The sequence below is a fragment of the Balaenoptera borealis genome, assembly GCF_965194805.1.
Source record: "Balaenoptera borealis genome assembly, chromosome: 6".
NCBI lineage: Eukaryota > Metazoa > Chordata > Mammalia > Artiodactyla > Balaenopteridae > Balaenoptera > Balaenoptera borealis.
In genome coordinates this window covers 216,188-233,625 of record NC_138863.1, presented here as the reverse complement: position 1 = coordinate 233,625, position 17,438 = coordinate 216,188, and the positions used below count along the sequence as shown (strand labels likewise).

At 53.8% G+C, this 17,438-nt stretch overlaps 1 protein-coding gene across 7 annotated transcripts; it reads right to left on the bottom strand.

Moving 5' to 3' along the window:
- Positions 1-843: 843 nt before the first annotated feature.
- On the bottom strand, positions 844-17,416 carry DTYMK (deoxythymidylate kinase; the record flags this gene model as incomplete). 7 transcript variants are annotated; one of them, XM_082395904.1, is made up of 7 exons in its annotated part: positions 17,265-17,416; positions 12,332-12,980; positions 10,605-11,529; positions 9,174-9,282; positions 5,551-5,641; positions 3,806-4,003; positions 844-1,116 (listed from the first exon to the last, which is right to left on the bottom strand). In XM_082395904.1, exons 3-7 carry the CDS (start codon positions 10,780-10,782, stop codon positions 1,006-1,008), a joined length of 687 nt encoding a protein of 228 aa, XP_082252030.1. In that variant the 5' UTR covers positions 10,783-11,529; positions 12,332-12,980; positions 17,265-17,416. The 7 variants fall into 7 exon arrangements, 6 of the variants coding, with proteins under 6 accessions (XP_082252030.1, XP_082252029.1, XP_082252031.1 ...); XM_082395903.1 differs by lacking the exon at positions 17,265-17,416 and having other exon boundaries at positions 12,332-14,065; XM_082395905.1 differs by lacking the exons at positions 10,605-11,529; positions 12,332-12,980; positions 17,265-17,416 and adding an exon at positions 10,428-10,597.
- Between the last annotated feature and the right edge of the window lie 22 nt (positions 17,417-17,438).

Sequence of the window (17,438 nt, the reverse complement as noted above, 5' to 3'; positions counted from 1 at the left end):
GAAAGTGGTCTGACTCTGCGAGCGGTTCCCAACTGTTTCTGTCACTGGGTCACGGGCCCCAAGTTCTGACCTCGAGCGTGTGCTGCACGTCGGGGTGGACACAGCCAGGCCCTTCAGACAGACGGGCGCCCAAGGCCAGCCTGGTGCCATCAGCAGGACCCGCTGTGAACTGACCGCACAGCCGTCCGCGTGCACAGCTCCAGCCACCCCCAGCGCTTGTGTCCTCTGTCCTCCCTTGAGGGCTGGGCTGCCCCCACCTGCCAAGCACCTGTGGATGGGCAGCCTCATCTATTCAACCTGGACGAGAAGGGACCCTGCCCGGTGCGGGGAGCGGGCGCCACCGCTGAGCTGGGACCCGCTTGGCCACATGCGGGTTTTCCCTCAAGCCCTGGTCAGACTGTCTTGTGACACTTTAAACTGTCACATCCTCTTGTTCTGCTCGGAATCCAGTCTCCTGGCACGCACAGAAGGGCGCTGAGACCTGTGGTGCCCTGCAGACGGGGGCTCTGCCCACCGTCCACTGCAGGGCCACTGCATCCTGGAGTAACTTCACAGGATGCAGCGACTACACACCTGCGTCTCAGACCTTAACAGAGGGAAGAGCAAAGCGAGCACTGGGCGTGCTCTGAGGAGACGGGCGCCGCCGCTCGGACGCAGCCCAGTCAGGCCTTGTGAGGTCGGCACGTTAGGCCGGCGCTCAGAGCCCAGGCACGGCTGATGCATGCCAGGCCCAGGGCTGCCCACAGCCGTTTTCATTTCATCTTTACGGGTATCTGAAGACGTCCACAAGGAGATCAGCGACCCCGATGGAACTGCCTGGACACAGTCACTGTGAAACTTCAGTAAGCAGAACACAATACCTAATTTATTAGTATCTTCGGGGCACAGGTGAGGGCAGGAGAAGGCCGCCCCGCAGGCCGCTCCACGGGGAGCCCTGCTTCGCCCCCCGGTCGCTGTGCACACGCGGCTCCTGCCTTGCGGATGGCAGACGGGGGTCCTGTCCCTCTACGTCCACAGCTGCCCCAGCGGCCTGTGTGCAGCGGCCCGCATGGCGCCCTCAGACAGCACGCAGATTTCCCGGTGGACGTCCTCGATGCTCCTGGAGGCGTCCACTGTCTGGGCCGGGGCGGGGGCGGGGGAGAGACAGGTTAATGTTCTCAGTGGGCGGGTCAGGTTCCGGAGGGCACGGCTTCCGCTCCTCCGGGGTCCTTGACCCCTGGCCTCCCCTGGGGACAGGGAGCTGGACGGGTCCTTGGGACCGAGCTGCCCGGCCCCCCGGCTGCAGCCCTGGCCAGACGCTCACCCCCAGGGGACCCCGGTGCCACCAGCAGAGGCGGCGAGGGCAGCGCCCATTCCCGCCCCTCCACGGCTGCGCCCAGACCTGCCTGGACCCCAAGTTCTGCCGGGAGCCCAATTCGGGTCCGACTCCTCTCCCTGGTACGACGGGCTTCGTCCCGACAGCTGGCTGCCCCCCTTGCCGACCCGTGGGCCTTCGGTCACCGGGGAGCCAGCCCACGGGAGGAGCGACCCTCCACCGGAGGGAGGGACACGTACTGGGCCCCACGAGGGTGGACGTGCCTGGGAGCCCCTCCTCAGCCAAGGCTCGGCCCTGGGCGCCAAGAGCCTCTAGGCAGCCTCTGGGGCAGCAAACTCCGGAAAAGCTCCAGGGTGTAGACACGCTCAGACAGCTGTAACCGCTGCACGAAGTCTATCAGGAGCGACACCGCCTCCCCACGGGCCCCCCTGCCCCGCCTGAAGGTCACCCTACCGTCCACAGCCCCAGCGGCAGAGCTCTGGCACAGAACCAACCCAGGCAGCTCACGGTGCGTGGCACCCCCCGTGTGAACCTGTACGTGGATACCCCTCGTCCTCTGGGGGCCCAAATAACCGTCTCTATCTCTTTCTCCATAAAATGGAATCAGGAACAACTCGGGACGCTGGGCCGGGAAGGCACAGGGTGAGCCCAGAGATCGATCGTAATGGGCCGGGAGCGGGAAGGGCCCGGAAGTGAAGGGAACTGATCAGAAGGCCCCGGGGCTGGGGTGGGGGTCACCCAGGGGCCAGACCTGGGGCCATCTGCGCCTCCAATTGCGAGGAAAACGGGTTGCTGGTGAGTAAGCCATACAAACATGAGTCCGTGTAAGTGTAAACATATAAACGAACTGCAAATCTATGAGCAGCGAGGTTTTTACATGGCTTCAAAGCACCACCTCGCAGAGGGACGCGGAGCGACTTCACCGTGAACCGCTTAACCCAGAGGTCAAGGGGAGCGTCGCTGGAGCGCGACACACCGAAGGCGCGCAGCCCGTGACGGGGCAGCGACAGCCCACCAAGGACACACGACCTGATCCAATCACAAAGTCATTCTGAGGTTTGGCTACAAAGCGACTGTTGCGACCTTCAAAAAAGTCAAGGTTGAGAAAGTCACAGGCTGGAGGCCAGAGAGTGTGCCTGTGAACTACGTCCTTTGTTACAAGGGTCACTAGCAGGACCAGGGGGGTCAGGCACTAGGAGCAGATCCATGTGACTGGCCCCCATTGTGACAGGGAGGGGGTGTCAGCTACTAATTTATTCTCAAATGGTCCTGGGGAAGAATTCCTTGTATCGTACTTACAACTTTTCTGTAAGTTTGTGACTGTTTTAAAAATTTGAAAAATAAGTTTTCAGATAAACAAAAGCTGAGGATGCTATGCCAGGAGACCTGCCCTACAGGAAACATTAAAGGAAGTTCTTAGAGCTGTGGGAAACGAGACAAGACGAAAACTCAGTGCAGGAAGAAGAGGAGAGCGCCGGCTGGCCTTCCCCTTTCACGTTCCCGATGCTGTTAAGTCTTGTCGTGTTCCTCCTAGCAGGTGCTGAAATCTAGTATAAATCAAGAGGAACTCACACCATGTAGAACTAGTTAAAAAAAAACAGAGAGGGACTTCCCTGGTGGTCCAGTGCTCTCAATGCAGGGGGCAGGGGTTCGATCCCTGGTCGGGGAACTAATCCCACACACAGGCCGCATGGCACAGCCAAAAACAAAACCCCGAGAAACGGAGGAAAGCTCTGGAATTCAGTAGCTGATAGAAGCAGCCAGCAGAGAGGTGACGGGGATTTGAGGCACCACACTGCAGCCTCCGTCTGGGGAAAGACACGCCCTTCCTTCCACCCCCCTGAACACACAGGAGACAAACGGAAAGGTCAAGGGTGTACTTCGCACCTGCACACAGAGGAGCCCCGGCCCTGGCCACAGACCAGCACCACCCAGGGCAGGACAGTGGGGAGGCACAGCCGGAGGGCGAGGGAGAAGCACGAGGTGCCAGAGCCAAGAACCCAAACCCCGGAACCTGCCCAAGTGGCGAGGACACCACCAGCAGTGAGAGAGCAGCGGCCGTGCCAGGCGGGCGCGTGCAGGGAGGATGGGCCGGGGCGCCGGGGCACGTGCCCTGAGGTGGGCGGGCGCCAGGCTGCGGGGACGGAGAGCAGGGAGGCGGCAGCTGTGGCGGGCGCGGGCTGCCTGGAGCCACGTGGAGGGGCTGGGAGGCCCCACGCTCGAGCCGGTTACGCGGGAGCGGAAGTGCCGCCGCCTGACCCCTGCGGACTCGGCGTTCTGGACACTGGCCTTGCACAGCTGACGCCCAGCAGGGGACGGGAGCCCGCTGGACGGCCGGCTCGGCACAGGGTCCCCCGCGCGGACGGCTGCTCTGGAGCCGCTGCCCGTGCAGCCCTGCCCTGGGCCAGCATCAGGGCACCGACCCACGTCCTGCACCAACCCCAGGACCAGAAAGCGCCGCCCCCAGGAGGGCCCGGGCACCGCGCCCACCTTCCACGGCAGACTGGAGTCTCCCAGGAGCTGCTGGAAGCGCTGCAGGGCCCGCTGCTGGAAAGGGCTGCTCTCGTAGCGCTCACGGCCGAACTCGCCCCTCGCGGCGGCCTCCGGCAGCTGCAGCTGCAGGAACACGACCAGGTCCGGCTTGGGGAGGCCCACGTCCGCCTGCTTGCACCAGTCCAGAGAGAAATTCTGGCGACGAAGAACCCAACCGTTATGGAGCCAGCCTAACGCGCTCTCACTCCTGGTTTCAAAATTCATCAAAAACGGGGAGAGGCGAGCTGACGTTTGAGGGGAGAGTTCTTACACAGCAGCAGCTCTGTCCTTAGGTCTCCAGCGTTTTGCTTTCTCTCCCATCACCTTCCTGTGTTTTGACGTGTGAATACGTACACAGTGGACAGAACACCCCGGGGCCCAGGACGCGTCACTCAGGGCCCGGGACCGAGGGCATCGTGCGTGCGCCCCACACCCTCTGGCCAAGCAGCGGCAGCAGACGGGCCAGGGCGTCACCCCCTTCCACAGAGAGGGGAGGACCCCAATCCTGGAGACGCTCGCCAGCGCCCCGTGTGCTGTCTCCTGCACGTCCCATCTCATTCATCCTCGCGACTCTAAAAATAGTGTCCCCACTTCTAGAGGAAGAGAGAGCCACACAGCTCTGAAGATTTAGGGTTAGAACCCAGCTGTGGGCCCAGAGCCTTGTGCTGCCAGGACGCCCTGACGGGAGAAGGGGGCCCGTCGGCCCTGCCCGAGCCCGCGTGCTTTTCACAGACGGAGCCGTGTGGCCGGTGCCTCGGGGGACCGCCCTAAAGGAGGACCCAGCTCGCTCGTGCGGGAGGACTGGCGGGGCTAGAAGGCTGCCATTGTGCAGCGCTTCGTGAACTAACCGCGATAAAGACTGTTAGCACAAAACGCAGACAACCAGGCATGCTGGGCCTCTTGATGGGCGACTTGGGAAAATAAACAATTCAAACATTTTAGCGGAAGGAAGAAAAGAGATGCAGGAACCTACGTATCGAGAGATTCAAGAGACGTTTCAAGAATGGACCTTAACTGGCTGGGTTCTGATTCAATCGAGCTGTAAAAACACAAGCCGGATCACCCGGCTCCTGAGAGCGCTGGGACCTCTGCACTGACTGAATGATGACATTCCGGAATGGGGTGAGACGAGGGTTCTGAAAAGTTGTTTTGGGGATGTGCACCGACATGTTTATGAAGGGACTGATGATGTGTCTGGGGGTCACAGAGACCAGAAGGTTCTGAGGCAGGTGACGGTGCTGGGTGGCTTCTTTTCTCTGCTGGTGTATGTTTGAAAATTTTTAAATAAAAAGCAGGAAAAAAGGGCAGTGTAGTCACTGCCATTATGCCTGTGAAACAGCAGCTCCCTGGAACAGGGGGTCAGGAACACAGCATGAAAGCAACCCAGACACTCTCACCGTCTTTTCCGAAAACAAGACGCTGGATGAAACAGGTCTGCCGATGGACCATCTGTGTAAATGTATCATGTGAAATGTGTCGGCCAAATGAAAAACGCAGTTGTTATCTGTGAAAACAACCTGCAGCTACAAAAAAGGTCTCTCTTCTCGTCAATAAAGACCAAATTAACCTGGCGAACACGGGGATCTCAAACCCCTAGAGGCAGTGACATGAAGAGACTCGTGCTGCGACTGCTCTGTGCCCACGGGGACCACACTGAGTCCACACCAGGCACAAACCACGCGCTGGGGCCGAGCTGCACTCACCTCCTTGGCGCTGGTGAAGGCGACCCCGGAAAAGGCGTACCTGTCCACGACCAGGGTGACGCCCTGGCTCAGTTTCTCCTTAATTAGCGGCCTACAAAAAAGAGAATGCCTGTGAGCCATGGTCCTGGCTTCGTGGGCCCTGAAGTCTCATGCTCAAATCACCCTGACGACACAATTCAATTCAGAAGCCAACATGATGAAGGAATCATGCACGGGCAGCAATCTGTAGCCTGACTGTCATCCCCCAAGGCTCTGACTCTTCACTCCCAGCAAAGCCCAGCACGAAAAGACAACTCCACTAAAGGGGATAAATACAACTGGCATTGGCAGCTGTCCAGAGGCAGCTCGGCTGTCCGGGAGCGGAGGGGCCGGGCCCTGCGGGGAGAGGAGGGGCCGGGCCCTGCGGGGAGAGCAGGGGCCAGGCCAACAGGAGGGAAGGCTGGACGTGGCCCGGAGGTGATGAAGGATGCTCGTGCGTCCACCTGGGAGCCAGGACACCCTCCAGCAGGAGGCAGCAGGTCCCCACCACCCTCCGGCCCCGAGACCTTAGCAAGGTGGGTGCAGACAGAGGCTTGGCATCGGCCAGAAGCACTGCTTGTACTTGGGGAACAAAAGGCGTCTGCTACTGTCACGGTGAGAAGCTCACAGAACAGCACGGCAGGGGCGCCTCCAACAGTGAGACGCGATTCCCACCACAGCGTCATTCCTAAGTGCAAATTATCAACACTTAAAACTACCTCATCTTGTGAACAGAACGCTGGTAGAATACGGCACGAGCACAGAAGATGCAACTGTACAGAGAACGAGAAAGATGCCCCATAAACGCCCTCCTGACACGTTGCTAACAAAGCAAAGCACATTGAGCACACAGGTGGCTGCCTTTATATCAGACAGAAGGTGAGTCAAGACAACAGGTATCTGCTGACTTTGTTTAGAAGTGAATGGGCCTGCTTACCGACAGGGGAGGGCAGGGCTTGGATGGAAAGGGGATGGGCAGGACAGTGACCTTTCTGTATGATTCTGACCCTTAGAACCATTTCATGTTTTACGTATTCAAAAACTGAAATCAACAAGAATGGGAAAAAAAAAAGAAAAAAACCCCTAAAATTGTATACAGTCAAATGAACCTACCCATATCCCAAATGAACACAGTGGAAGGGCAAAGGCATGCTTGAGATGTTTGGACACAGCACCGTGTGCCCTCGTTCTAACGACAGAGCTGCAACCACCCATGAGCCCCAGGCAGGCTTTACATAGGTGGGGGCGGTGATCCTAAAACCAGCCCGTGGAGGGCAGGCGGGGCAGAGGAGCCCGGGTGCTGGACGAGATGGCAGGGGTCAGACAGATGCGGGGGACGTGAACACGTGCAGACGCTGAGGAGCAGACGTCGGTCTCTGAAGTCCACCCTCCACAAAGCGGAGAGAACAGCTGGCCCCAGCTAACGCAGGAGAAGGCACGGAAAGCCGGAACACCTCGCCATGCTAAGAACACGTCCAAGGGACGAAGGAGCCAGCCTGAAGGGATTCCCACAGGCCAAGGCTGGGACAATCCGAACAGCAGAACGACGACCACTAGCGCTTATGACCCAGAGTCCGTACTGACGATGGACGGACGGATGGATGGACGGGGAAGGCAGGAAAGCTCTTCCTTACACAGAATGCCAGCTGATCAGTGTGGAGGGAATGACAGAATCAGAAAATCACAATAACGGACTCCAGCAGGATGACTAACCAACACAAACTAGGAGGTGAGTTTCATAGAAAGGGGATATTTATGGGTTTATGAGTTCCCCTTTTGACTATTTACAACAGGAAAGAGAGTCACTTAGTGGAAGAGCCTGGCCAGCAGCCCCCTTACTCATCAGGGGAAACCCAAGTGGCCTCGCATCCTGCCACGATGCCCTCAAGAGGACCCAATGGCACTTCTGCGGTATTCCTACCAAAAATGCAAACCCAAATCTACTCGTGAGGAAACATCAGGTAAACCTAGCATTTCATAAAATAGCCCTTGATTTTTAAAGAGTGAGCAAATGGTAAAGCAAATGTGGCAAAATGTTATTAACGGGTGAAGCTTGGGGAAGGGCACCGGGAATTCTCGGTGCTACTCCCGCAGCTTTCCTGTCTGATTGAAACTATTTCGGAATAAAAAGTTTAAAAATAGGTAGAGAAGAACATTGCTAAATTGCTATGGAAAGTAAGAGATATTGCTCATTGCCAGGAATTTAATTCCTGGATGGCCCTAGAGGATCAGTAGGTTTTGGCAAACAGCCGGGGAGGGAAGCGGAGGCCGTTACCAGAATCGGTGCCAGGGAAACCGCACAGCAGCTGGGAGGGGAGATGACTTCCACGACCAGCAACTGACCTAGTAAAGACGCAGCACAGCAAAAGAGCAGAAAACCAGGGGCTGAGGAAGTAACCAGAGTTCCCTCAGAAAGTGCTCCGAGCACCAGGGTGGACTCAAAACAGCCCAGGTTAACTGAGCACCCATCCCAGGCCCGCCCTGCACACCAGACCTGAGGGGTACTGGGGGCCACAGCGCTGGCCGGCATCCGACCTGTCAGCCAACGACTTTCAAGTGTCAGCAAACCTGATCTGATGGCAGTGGCTGGAATAATCAGAAGGGGGAGCTGTGGCAGAACAAATGGCCCAGAGACTTGCAGGCCTGTGTCCTGGAAGCAGACAGCGTTAGGGAATGGAGTCAGAACCGTTTTTCATTTTCAGTTGCTCTGACATTACTTTTCTACAAATCCACAAAAAGCGAAAAGCACAACATTTACGTCAGTAAACTCCAGATGTGTTAACGATTGTAAATCTGCCCTCATTTTCATCTAATACACGGAGGGGGAGGCCTTTCCAGACTAGACTACCAGCTAAGCCAAAGCCAGAGGAGAGTAGTGCCAGCTTGCTTGTGAGAGGGAACAAGGCACAACCAGCTGAACGTCCGTCCACTGGCATCACTTAATCCAAGGTGGAGCAGCCTTTCTGGAGAGCAGGCCGCCGGGACGGGAGAGAAGAGGAAGAGTGTAGATTGTGAGGCGGACTTAGGAAGCCAGCCGTGAGGGAATCTGTACGGTAGGATCCCATTTGTTCACGTTAAAACAAAACACCTCCGATGACATATGTTACCTACATACGTGTGTAAATGGAAACAGAAGCACCTGAGAGTGTACCCCACAGGCACTTCGTCAACAGTTGTGCTGGGTGAAGAGGGAATCCACCAAGATGATGTAAATCAAAAAGAGGGCGTGAGAGGGCACACCCCAACACAAACTCACCTTCACTTAATGATGTGTCAACACTGGTTCATCAAAGACATAAATAAGAGCAGCTCTGGGCGAGGAGGAAGGGACAGGGGTATGGGGGACTCTTTTCTGTGTATCTAAAACTACCTACAGTCTATTAATTACAAAAAGCCAGGGGCGGGGGGGGGGGGGGAGAAAAAAAAGCATTAACTAGTGCTCTTTGGGATCTGTGCATAAAAGAACCTTGTAAAGGTACAGTCTCCAGCATGACTCTCAACCACTCAGAAGCAAGAGCCGCACTCAGAGTCCCAGGGGGAGGCACAGAAGCGGGGGTGGGGGTGGGGGTGGGGGGGGTGGGCGGCAGAAGGACAAGGTTGTTTACACGTGTTCCCAGCGGTTCGCAGAGAAGAGCAGGTGCACCGAGTGGTCCTCCACCTCGCTCTTCTTTTCCAGGTAGGAACTCAGAAGCTTGCCAATTTCAGTTGATCTTTCTAAAAAAGAGAGCAACACACAAGAGTGACGTCAGGCTCTCCATCCACATTAACAGTTTGTGCCAGATTTCCAGGCCCTGACCCAAGTCTAACTTTGAGTTTTATTTTACAACTTTAGACAGGTTCACCTTTTCCTGAGAAAGGGCAGCAGTGTGCAGACACTCTGGGATGAAAAACGCTTCAGGAAGAAGGAACTCAGGTAGGAAGCAGCAACTGCAAAGGCACTGCCAACCCAGGGGGACCGGCACCAGGAGCCACCTTGATACCAAAAGAAGGGTATTCAACTCCCAGAGTCGGCCCTCCATATCTGAGGTTCTGCATTCTTGCATTCCACCAACCCAGGACTGCGTGGTACTGTAGGTGTTTATTGAAAAAAATATGCATGTAAGTGGACCACTGCAGTTCAAACCCATGTTGTTCAAGGATCAACTGTGTAAGATTTGTAGACTGGCTGGCTTAAAGATTAAAATGATAAATATTCAAAAAAAGCACTTTCGGACTTCCCGGTGGTTGAGACTCGCAGGGGGCACGGGTTCAATCCCTGGTCAGTGAAGTTCCACATGCCACAGTGTGGCCAAAAAAAAAAAAAAAAAAGAAAATTTAAAAAAGCATCCCCCCATCCCCCTACCCCTGGTTTGTAAACCTTGAACTTCTCTTGATTAAGTATGGATATTTTTACAGCATTTTCAAGATCAATGTTCTACCTTAAAAAATTAAAAATATGACACAAAACCCTTCACAGGGTAAACAACCATGCAAGGGCGGGGGGCGGGAAACCCAAGACAAAATGGAGACTTGGATTACAAAGCAGCACCAGGAAACTTTCAGGGGTCACAGATACACTCATTCTCTTGGTTGTGAAGACGCTTTCCTGGGTGTACATGCGTCAAGACTCACTAAACACGTGACTTTATGCACATCAGCCGCGGGGCAGCTGCGCAAAAACAGAACCACAGACTAGTCCCACTGAGGCTCGGGGACCACAGGGGGGCCCAGTCCCCGCGCTCCGACCCGCGGACAAACGAGGGCGAGTCCAGCGCAGGAGGCCTTCGCTTCTCGCCCTCAGGAGCCGGCGAGGCCCCCGTAGCCCCCGGATCCCCTCCCCGGCCCCCGACATCCCGGAACCCCGCGCCCGCCGCGCCCACCCGGGAAGCGCAGCAGCTCGGCGCAGTGGCCCGCGGCGCACAGCGCGTCTACCAGCTTGCGGCTCTGCGTGCTCTTCCCCGCGCGGTCCACACCCTCCAGCACGATGAGAGCGCCGCGCCTGCCCGCCATCGCCGCGCTTCCCGCCTCCGCCCCCAGCGCAGCGGGGCCGCCCGGACCTCTCATTGGCTGCAATGGGCCGGCGCCCACGGCGCGCGCCGGGATTGGCTCAGATGGGCCGGATTGGCTGGGACTAGTCCGGCGGAAGCGGCGCGACTGGCCCGACGGGGCCTCGGTCGCACCGCCTCTTGCGGGCCGGAAGCGGGACGCGCCTTCTGCCGCGCGGGCCGCTGTCATGGGCGCGGGCTCCCGTCCCTGCTCCTAAAGTTCGGGGCTGCGGCCTCGGGGCCCACCCGCCGCCAACTCCCGACGGCGGGGACCTTGAGGGCGGGCGCCCCGGCACCGGGAAGCGCTCAGTCAGGTTGGCCGCTGTCGTCTTAGGGGCGGTTCCAGGTGAGACCGCGTCCGCCGCCTTCTCGTCGAGGGGTCCCGCCCTCTGGGCCTCATGGCCCCGGAGGCCTGTCCCCAAGTACTGTCACGGTGGGGTCAGGCCTCAACCTAGGGGGTTGGGGCGGACACCAGCGTTCGGCCCGTGCCAAGCTGGGAGCCGCGTTTCCCAGAACTGCCTCTGGAACGTTCGAGTTTGCCGAGGAGAAATCCGGAGGCAGCCGGCAGCGTGGCCGTGAACTTCAGGGCTGCTCTCCAGGGAGCCTTCGTGAAGCACCTGCTTCCCTGCTGCAGACGAGAGACGGGCGAGGGCTCTCCAGGGCTGGGGACGGCAGCGGACCCCCGCGAGCTCCAGACCGTCCACCTCGGTGCTTGGGCTGAGGTCGTGGCAACAGTTTACCTGACTTTCCTCCCCCACCTCATTCGGTGCAAGCCCCTGATTTCCCGTGACCCCAGACACCTATGGTCGCTTGACGTTTTCCTGATGGACCGTTGCTTGATTTGGTTGTGGGTTCCAGAAGGGTGGTAGATTCTATCATTCCCAATTATTGGCTTTCTTCCTTGATGTTGAGCTTGGCCCTGTGACTTCCAAGGCATCTGTAAAGTAACCAGAGCTGACTTTCAGGAAGAAACTTTAAAAGCTGTTGTGCGGGTCACCCCTCCCCTTCCTGCCGCCAGTGTGAGAACAGCATGTGCACGATTAGGGCTGCTTTTTCACCCTGGACCTTGGAATGAACAAACAGCCACAGCCAAGCTACAGCCACTGCAGCTGACAGGTGGCACCAGCAAGAAATAAACAGTTGTGATGCCGGGTCCACCGAGACTTTGGGGTCCTTTGTTACTGCGGTACAACCTAGTGAAAGGTCATTGATACAAACACTAGTACTTAACATTGCCTTTGAATAATCAGTCTTGTTCTGAAATTTTCATCTCCTTGCCTTCAAAAGGATGAAGGGGTTAGGGATTACAGTACACAAGAGAACCCTCCTGGGGTTGGGCAAGTCCCAGGACAGCCTTGTACCACATCTGTAGGATGAACTTACCAGGCAGACGGGCAGGAACACGTGCAATACCTCAGCTTGTGGCCACATAGCCTTCCTGGTCACCCATGGAAATGCGGGGAGCCTGGCTGCTGGGTCCTTGTATGCGGGGGATGCCCTTTTGATGGCAGAAATTGCTAAACTGGCACAAGTACAGTGAAATTTCTTATTAAGATACAGGAAGCAATTTTGCTTCCACCTCTTCCAACATGCCTTTGACTGCAGGTACCAGAATGCCAGCCTAACTGGCTTAAATCACCAGGATATCTAATCATCTCACATAACACAAAGTCCAGAGTTAGGCAGCCAAGAACTGTTTCTGCTACTCAGTGACGTCAGATGTTGGGTCAACAACTTACCAGTTCTCTTAGCTTGTCCCTCGTGGTCACAGGGTGACTGCAGCACCTGCATGCATGCCGTCGTGACCTCACATCCCTGACGCAGGTACAGGAGAGTCCTTGCATCTGTACATCCGTCTCTGTGCTTGCTATGCTGAGAACCGTCTCCGCACAGTCTGCCCTGAGCAGTGCGAGTCTCCACTGCCACGGAGGCCTGGTAGCGGGCACAAGGGCATCTGCTTCATGGAGGCAATGCCAGCTAGGGCGCTGGGCCTGAGTGTGCTTGGGGCCGGTGAAGGGCCAGAAGCTGGCAGGAATTGCTGAAGCTGGCTGATGGGCATGTGGAGTTTGTTAGGTCCTCTCTGCTTTTGTGAGTTTGAGACTTGCCATTAAAAAAGAGGCCCCATAGCTCTCTTACTGTCCTACTGCAACTTCCATCACAGGAATTGGTCAGACTTTGCTACTACCCATCAAAGACTCTCTCCCTGTCTTAGCCGGGTTGCAAGAGCAAAATGCCACAGGCTGAGTGGCTTAAACAGCAGAACATCTTCCTCACGGTTTTGGAGGCTGGAGGGCCAAGTTCAAGGTGCCAGGAGGGTTGATGTTCTCCCTCTGGGTTGCAGGTGGCCACCTTCTCACTGTGTCCTCACATGGCCTTCACACTGTACAGCTGTGGACAGAGAGAGAGAGGTCTGGTTTCTCTTCCTCTTAAATGATCTCTCAAATACAGTCACATTGTTGGTTTAGGGATTCAGCCTATGACTTTTGGGGGGGATATTCAGTCCATAGCACTCATCTACTTCCAGAAGAATAAGATTGTGCTGGGCACATCACTGCCCTGTTAGATGCCATCGCTCAGCCCTCCCTGCAGGTAGATGGGGCCAGGTGGCTACGTTACTGCCAATGAGATGTGAGCAGCAGTGGTGTGTGCTCCTTCAGACAGTGGACGGAGCACTTTCCCTCTCCCCCAACCCCCCCCACCACCTTCTTGCAATCCAGCCTTGACCATGAAGACAATGGCAAGGCCCTTTGGGGGCAGACGCCACGCTGGAAGGAATCTGGGTCCCTGAGGAACCCCACGGAGCATGGCTGCCTGGCCCCTGGACGGTTACATAAGGAATAACATTCCTTCTGTGCTAGTGGGTTTTGGTTGGGTTTCTTTGTTAGAGTAGCTTAGCCTTCCCCCAAAGCACTGGCTCTTGACTGGGGGACATTTTGACTGTCACAGCCTGGGGGGGGGGGGGGTCTAAAAGCATCTAGTGGGGGAGGCCAGGGATGTTGCCGGCCATCCAAGCACAGGAGAGGCGCCCCCCCACCCCAGGAAAGACTTACTGGTCCCAAACTGTCAATAGTCCCAAGGTTGAAATTTGTTATCAAAGATTTATCTAAAGTATTGCAACATACTGAAAGAAAAAGCATGGATGAAAAATAGTCTCTGCCGCATCAGTAAACAAAGGATGTTGCAGCCATCAAGCCGGCAGCTACTGCAGACACCCTTGACGGTGCACCCTGAGGGGATTCAGGAGGGAGAAAAGCCGGATCCTGGCCCTAGATAGTTAAGGTGCACATCAGAGGAATGATTTCAGTGAGCCCAGACTCTTGAATTTTCCCATACATAGAAAAGTGTTAAATCCATTAACTTGAGGTGTCTGGTTTCTTTTAATTAACAGTACTCTTTTGATGTTCCGACTGCGCGGTTTTTGTTGCAAAAACTCTCATATATCCTGGCTCCTCTCTTACCTCCTCAGAGCAGTCTCTCAGAAAGTCTGACAAATAAAGCTGAATTCTCAACTTTTAGGTTGTGCGTTTTTTTTTCAGTCGACAATAGTTAGGGAATCATCTCTCATTTTTGCAGTTTCTAAAACGGTCTTTGTAAGAGAATTCATCACTATCTGGGAGGAGTTATTTTCATTATATGATACAGGAAGACCACTACCCTTCATAATAAAGAATTTTTTTTTAGATGAAAGGCATGAAGACCAATTTCCCCATCGATAACAGTAAAGGACATAAAATGATAGAAGAACTACAAACAGCCAACAAATGTGTGAAAATCTGTTTAGCCTCACTTGAAATCAAAGAAACACAAAACACTGAGTTTTTTTTTTTTTTTTTTTTCCCTATCATGTTAAGCAAAGATAATAAAGCCTGGTGAAATCTAGGGTTAACAAAAGTAGAAACATACTCAAAGGAGTGTCAGTATAACCTTCCCCTCGGGCAATGCATTTAGAAATATCAGCACTTAGAACACACCCTTTGAGCCAGCAATACAATTTCTAAGAATCTATTTTGAAGAACTAATAAGACGGGACTTTCCTGGTGGTGCAGTGGTTAAGACTGCACGCTCCCAATGCAGGGGGCCCGGGTTCAATCCCTGGTCAGGAAACTAGATCCCACACGCTGCAACAAAGAACCTGCATGCCGCAACTAAGAACCGGCGGAGCCAAATAAATAAATAAATATTTTTAAAAAAAAAAGAACTAATAAGACAATGTGGCAGATTAAGATGGCCACAACTGCGCTATTCCTCCCATTGAGAGGTGGGGGTCCACTTTCCCTTCCCTTCGAGTCTGGGTTGGCCCCAGACTCAACCAATAGAATGTGGTGAGGTGATGTCCTGGGATGACCAAGGTGAGGTCACAAGAGTCTGGCAGCTTCCACCAGGGCCTCCTGGAAATCTCCAGAAGCCCTGAGCAGCCACATAAGAAGCACAACTGGGCTGGAGAGGCAACGTGTAGGTGCTCTGGTCCCTGGTGCCAGTTGAATGCAGCCTTCCAGCCACACCAGCGATCTCTACCACATCACAAAGAACAGAAGAATCATCTAACTGAGCCTTGCTGGAGTGCCTGACCTACAAAAATTGTCAGCTCTAATAAAATGCTTCTTTTAAACCACGAAGTTTTCAGGTATTTTATTATGCAGCAGTAGATAACTGGAACAGATACATACAGGTGTATGAACAAATGTTCACAAGAGCACTATTTATGGTAATGAAAGATTGGGAACAATCAAAATATCGTTCATCTATTAGGAGTATGGTACACTAACACTGTGAAATATATCTAATAAACAGAATGACATAAAATTAAGTAAAACATGGCCAGAATTTATGAAGAGTATTAAGTTAAAAATGTAAATGGTAGAAAAGTGGATAGTGTGACACCAATTAAGAAAACCAACAGCTCAGTTTAAAAACTGGGCAAAAGATCTGGAACAGACACCTCACCAAAGAGATGTACAGGCAGCAAATATGCATGTGAAAAGGTGCCCAACATCATTTGTCATTAGGGAATTGGAAATAAAATGAGATACCTCTACACATCTATTAGCATGGCCAAAATCCAAAACACTGACAACACGAAATGCTGGCAAGGATGTGGAGCAACAGGAACTCTCATTCATTGCTGGTGGAAGTGCAAAATAGTACAGCTCATTCTGGAAGACAGTTTAGTGGGTTCTTTTTTTTTTTAATTAATTAATTTTTATTTTTGGCTGCACTGGGTCTTTGTTGCTATGCTCGGGCTTTTCTCTAGTTGTGGCGAGCGGGGGCTACTCTTCGTTGTGGTGCACAGACTTCTCATTGCGGTGGCTTCTCTTGTTGCGGATCATGGGCTCTAGGCGAGCAGGCTTCAGTAGTTGTGGCTCGCGGGCCCTAGAGCGCAGGCTCAGTAGTGGCACAGGGGCTTAGATGCTCCGCAGCATGTGGGATCTTCCTGGACCAGGGCTCGAACCCGTGTCCCCTGCATTGGCAGGCGTATTCTTAACCACTGCGCCACCAGGGAAGTCCCAGTTTGGCGGTTTTTTACAAAACTAAACATAATCTTACAGTGTGACCCAGCAATTAACAGTTCTTGGTATTTACCCAAAGGAGTTTAAAAAAAATGTCCACATGAAAACCAAAACATGAATGATAATAGCAGCTTTATTCATAATTGACAAAACTTGGATGCAACCAACATGTCTTCAGTAGGTTAATGGAGGGACTTCCCTGGTGGTCCAGTGGTTAAGACTCTGCTTCCACTGCAGGGGGCGCGGGTTCAATCCCTGGTTGGGGACCTAAGATCCTGTGTGCTGCGCAGCATGGCCAAAAACAGGTAACTAAATAATAGGTGAATGGATAAATTGTGGAACATATAGACAATGAAATATTCTTTAGCATTAAGAAGAAATGAGCCATCCAGCCACGAAAAGGAATGGAGAAAACTTAAAATGCCTATTACTAAGTGAAAGAAGCCAATCTGAAAGGGCTATATACTGTATGATTTCAACTATATGACATTCTGGAAAATGCAGAACTAGAGACAGTGAAAAGATCAGTATTTGCCAGGGGTTCGGGGGCAGGGAGAGGGATGAATAGGAGAAGCAGACGAGTTTTAGGGCAGTGCAAATACTCTGTATGATACTGTAATGGTGGATACTTAACATAATTGTACAACACAATAATTCGTAATGTAAACCATGGACTTTAGTGAATAATAATGTATCAGTATTGCTTCATCAATTTTAATAAATGTACCCCACCCATGGAAAATGTTTATAATAAATGAAACCGTGTGTACGTGTGGAGGGGGTGTATAAGAACTCTATTATTTCCTTCTCGATTTTTCTGAAAACCAAAAACTGCTCTAAAGATAAAGTCTATTAATAAAAACACTTATCTACTTAAAACAATAAAAAGGTGGGTAGAGTGCAATTATGTACGCGAGCGCGCGTGTGTGCATTTTCACATCAAGCATTAAATGGGGCCAGAAAGGTTGCACCGAAACTGCTATCATTTAGATTGAAAGGTGAGCAAGATAATCACAGTCCTGTAACTTCGGGAGGTTGGGAAACTGTAAATTCCTGTACAGTTTGAATTTCTACAATGAAGATAAAATTGCCAAAACAATGAACGTGTTTCCACTCTTAAATATCTGCCTGGGGTTTAGTGAAGCGTTCACGGAGGAGGGTGTACCTTTAAGCGTGCATTTTCAGTGATAAACGACTGCCCCCGGCCGACCCCCGGAATCGCAGGGGTCTGGGTCCGCGGGGCCCCGGAGGCCGCTCCTCCTGTGGGTCGCGACGCGCTCGAGCTCCCCGCTACCCGACACCTGCTCCACCCGCCCCGCCGGGACCGCCCAGCTCCCGC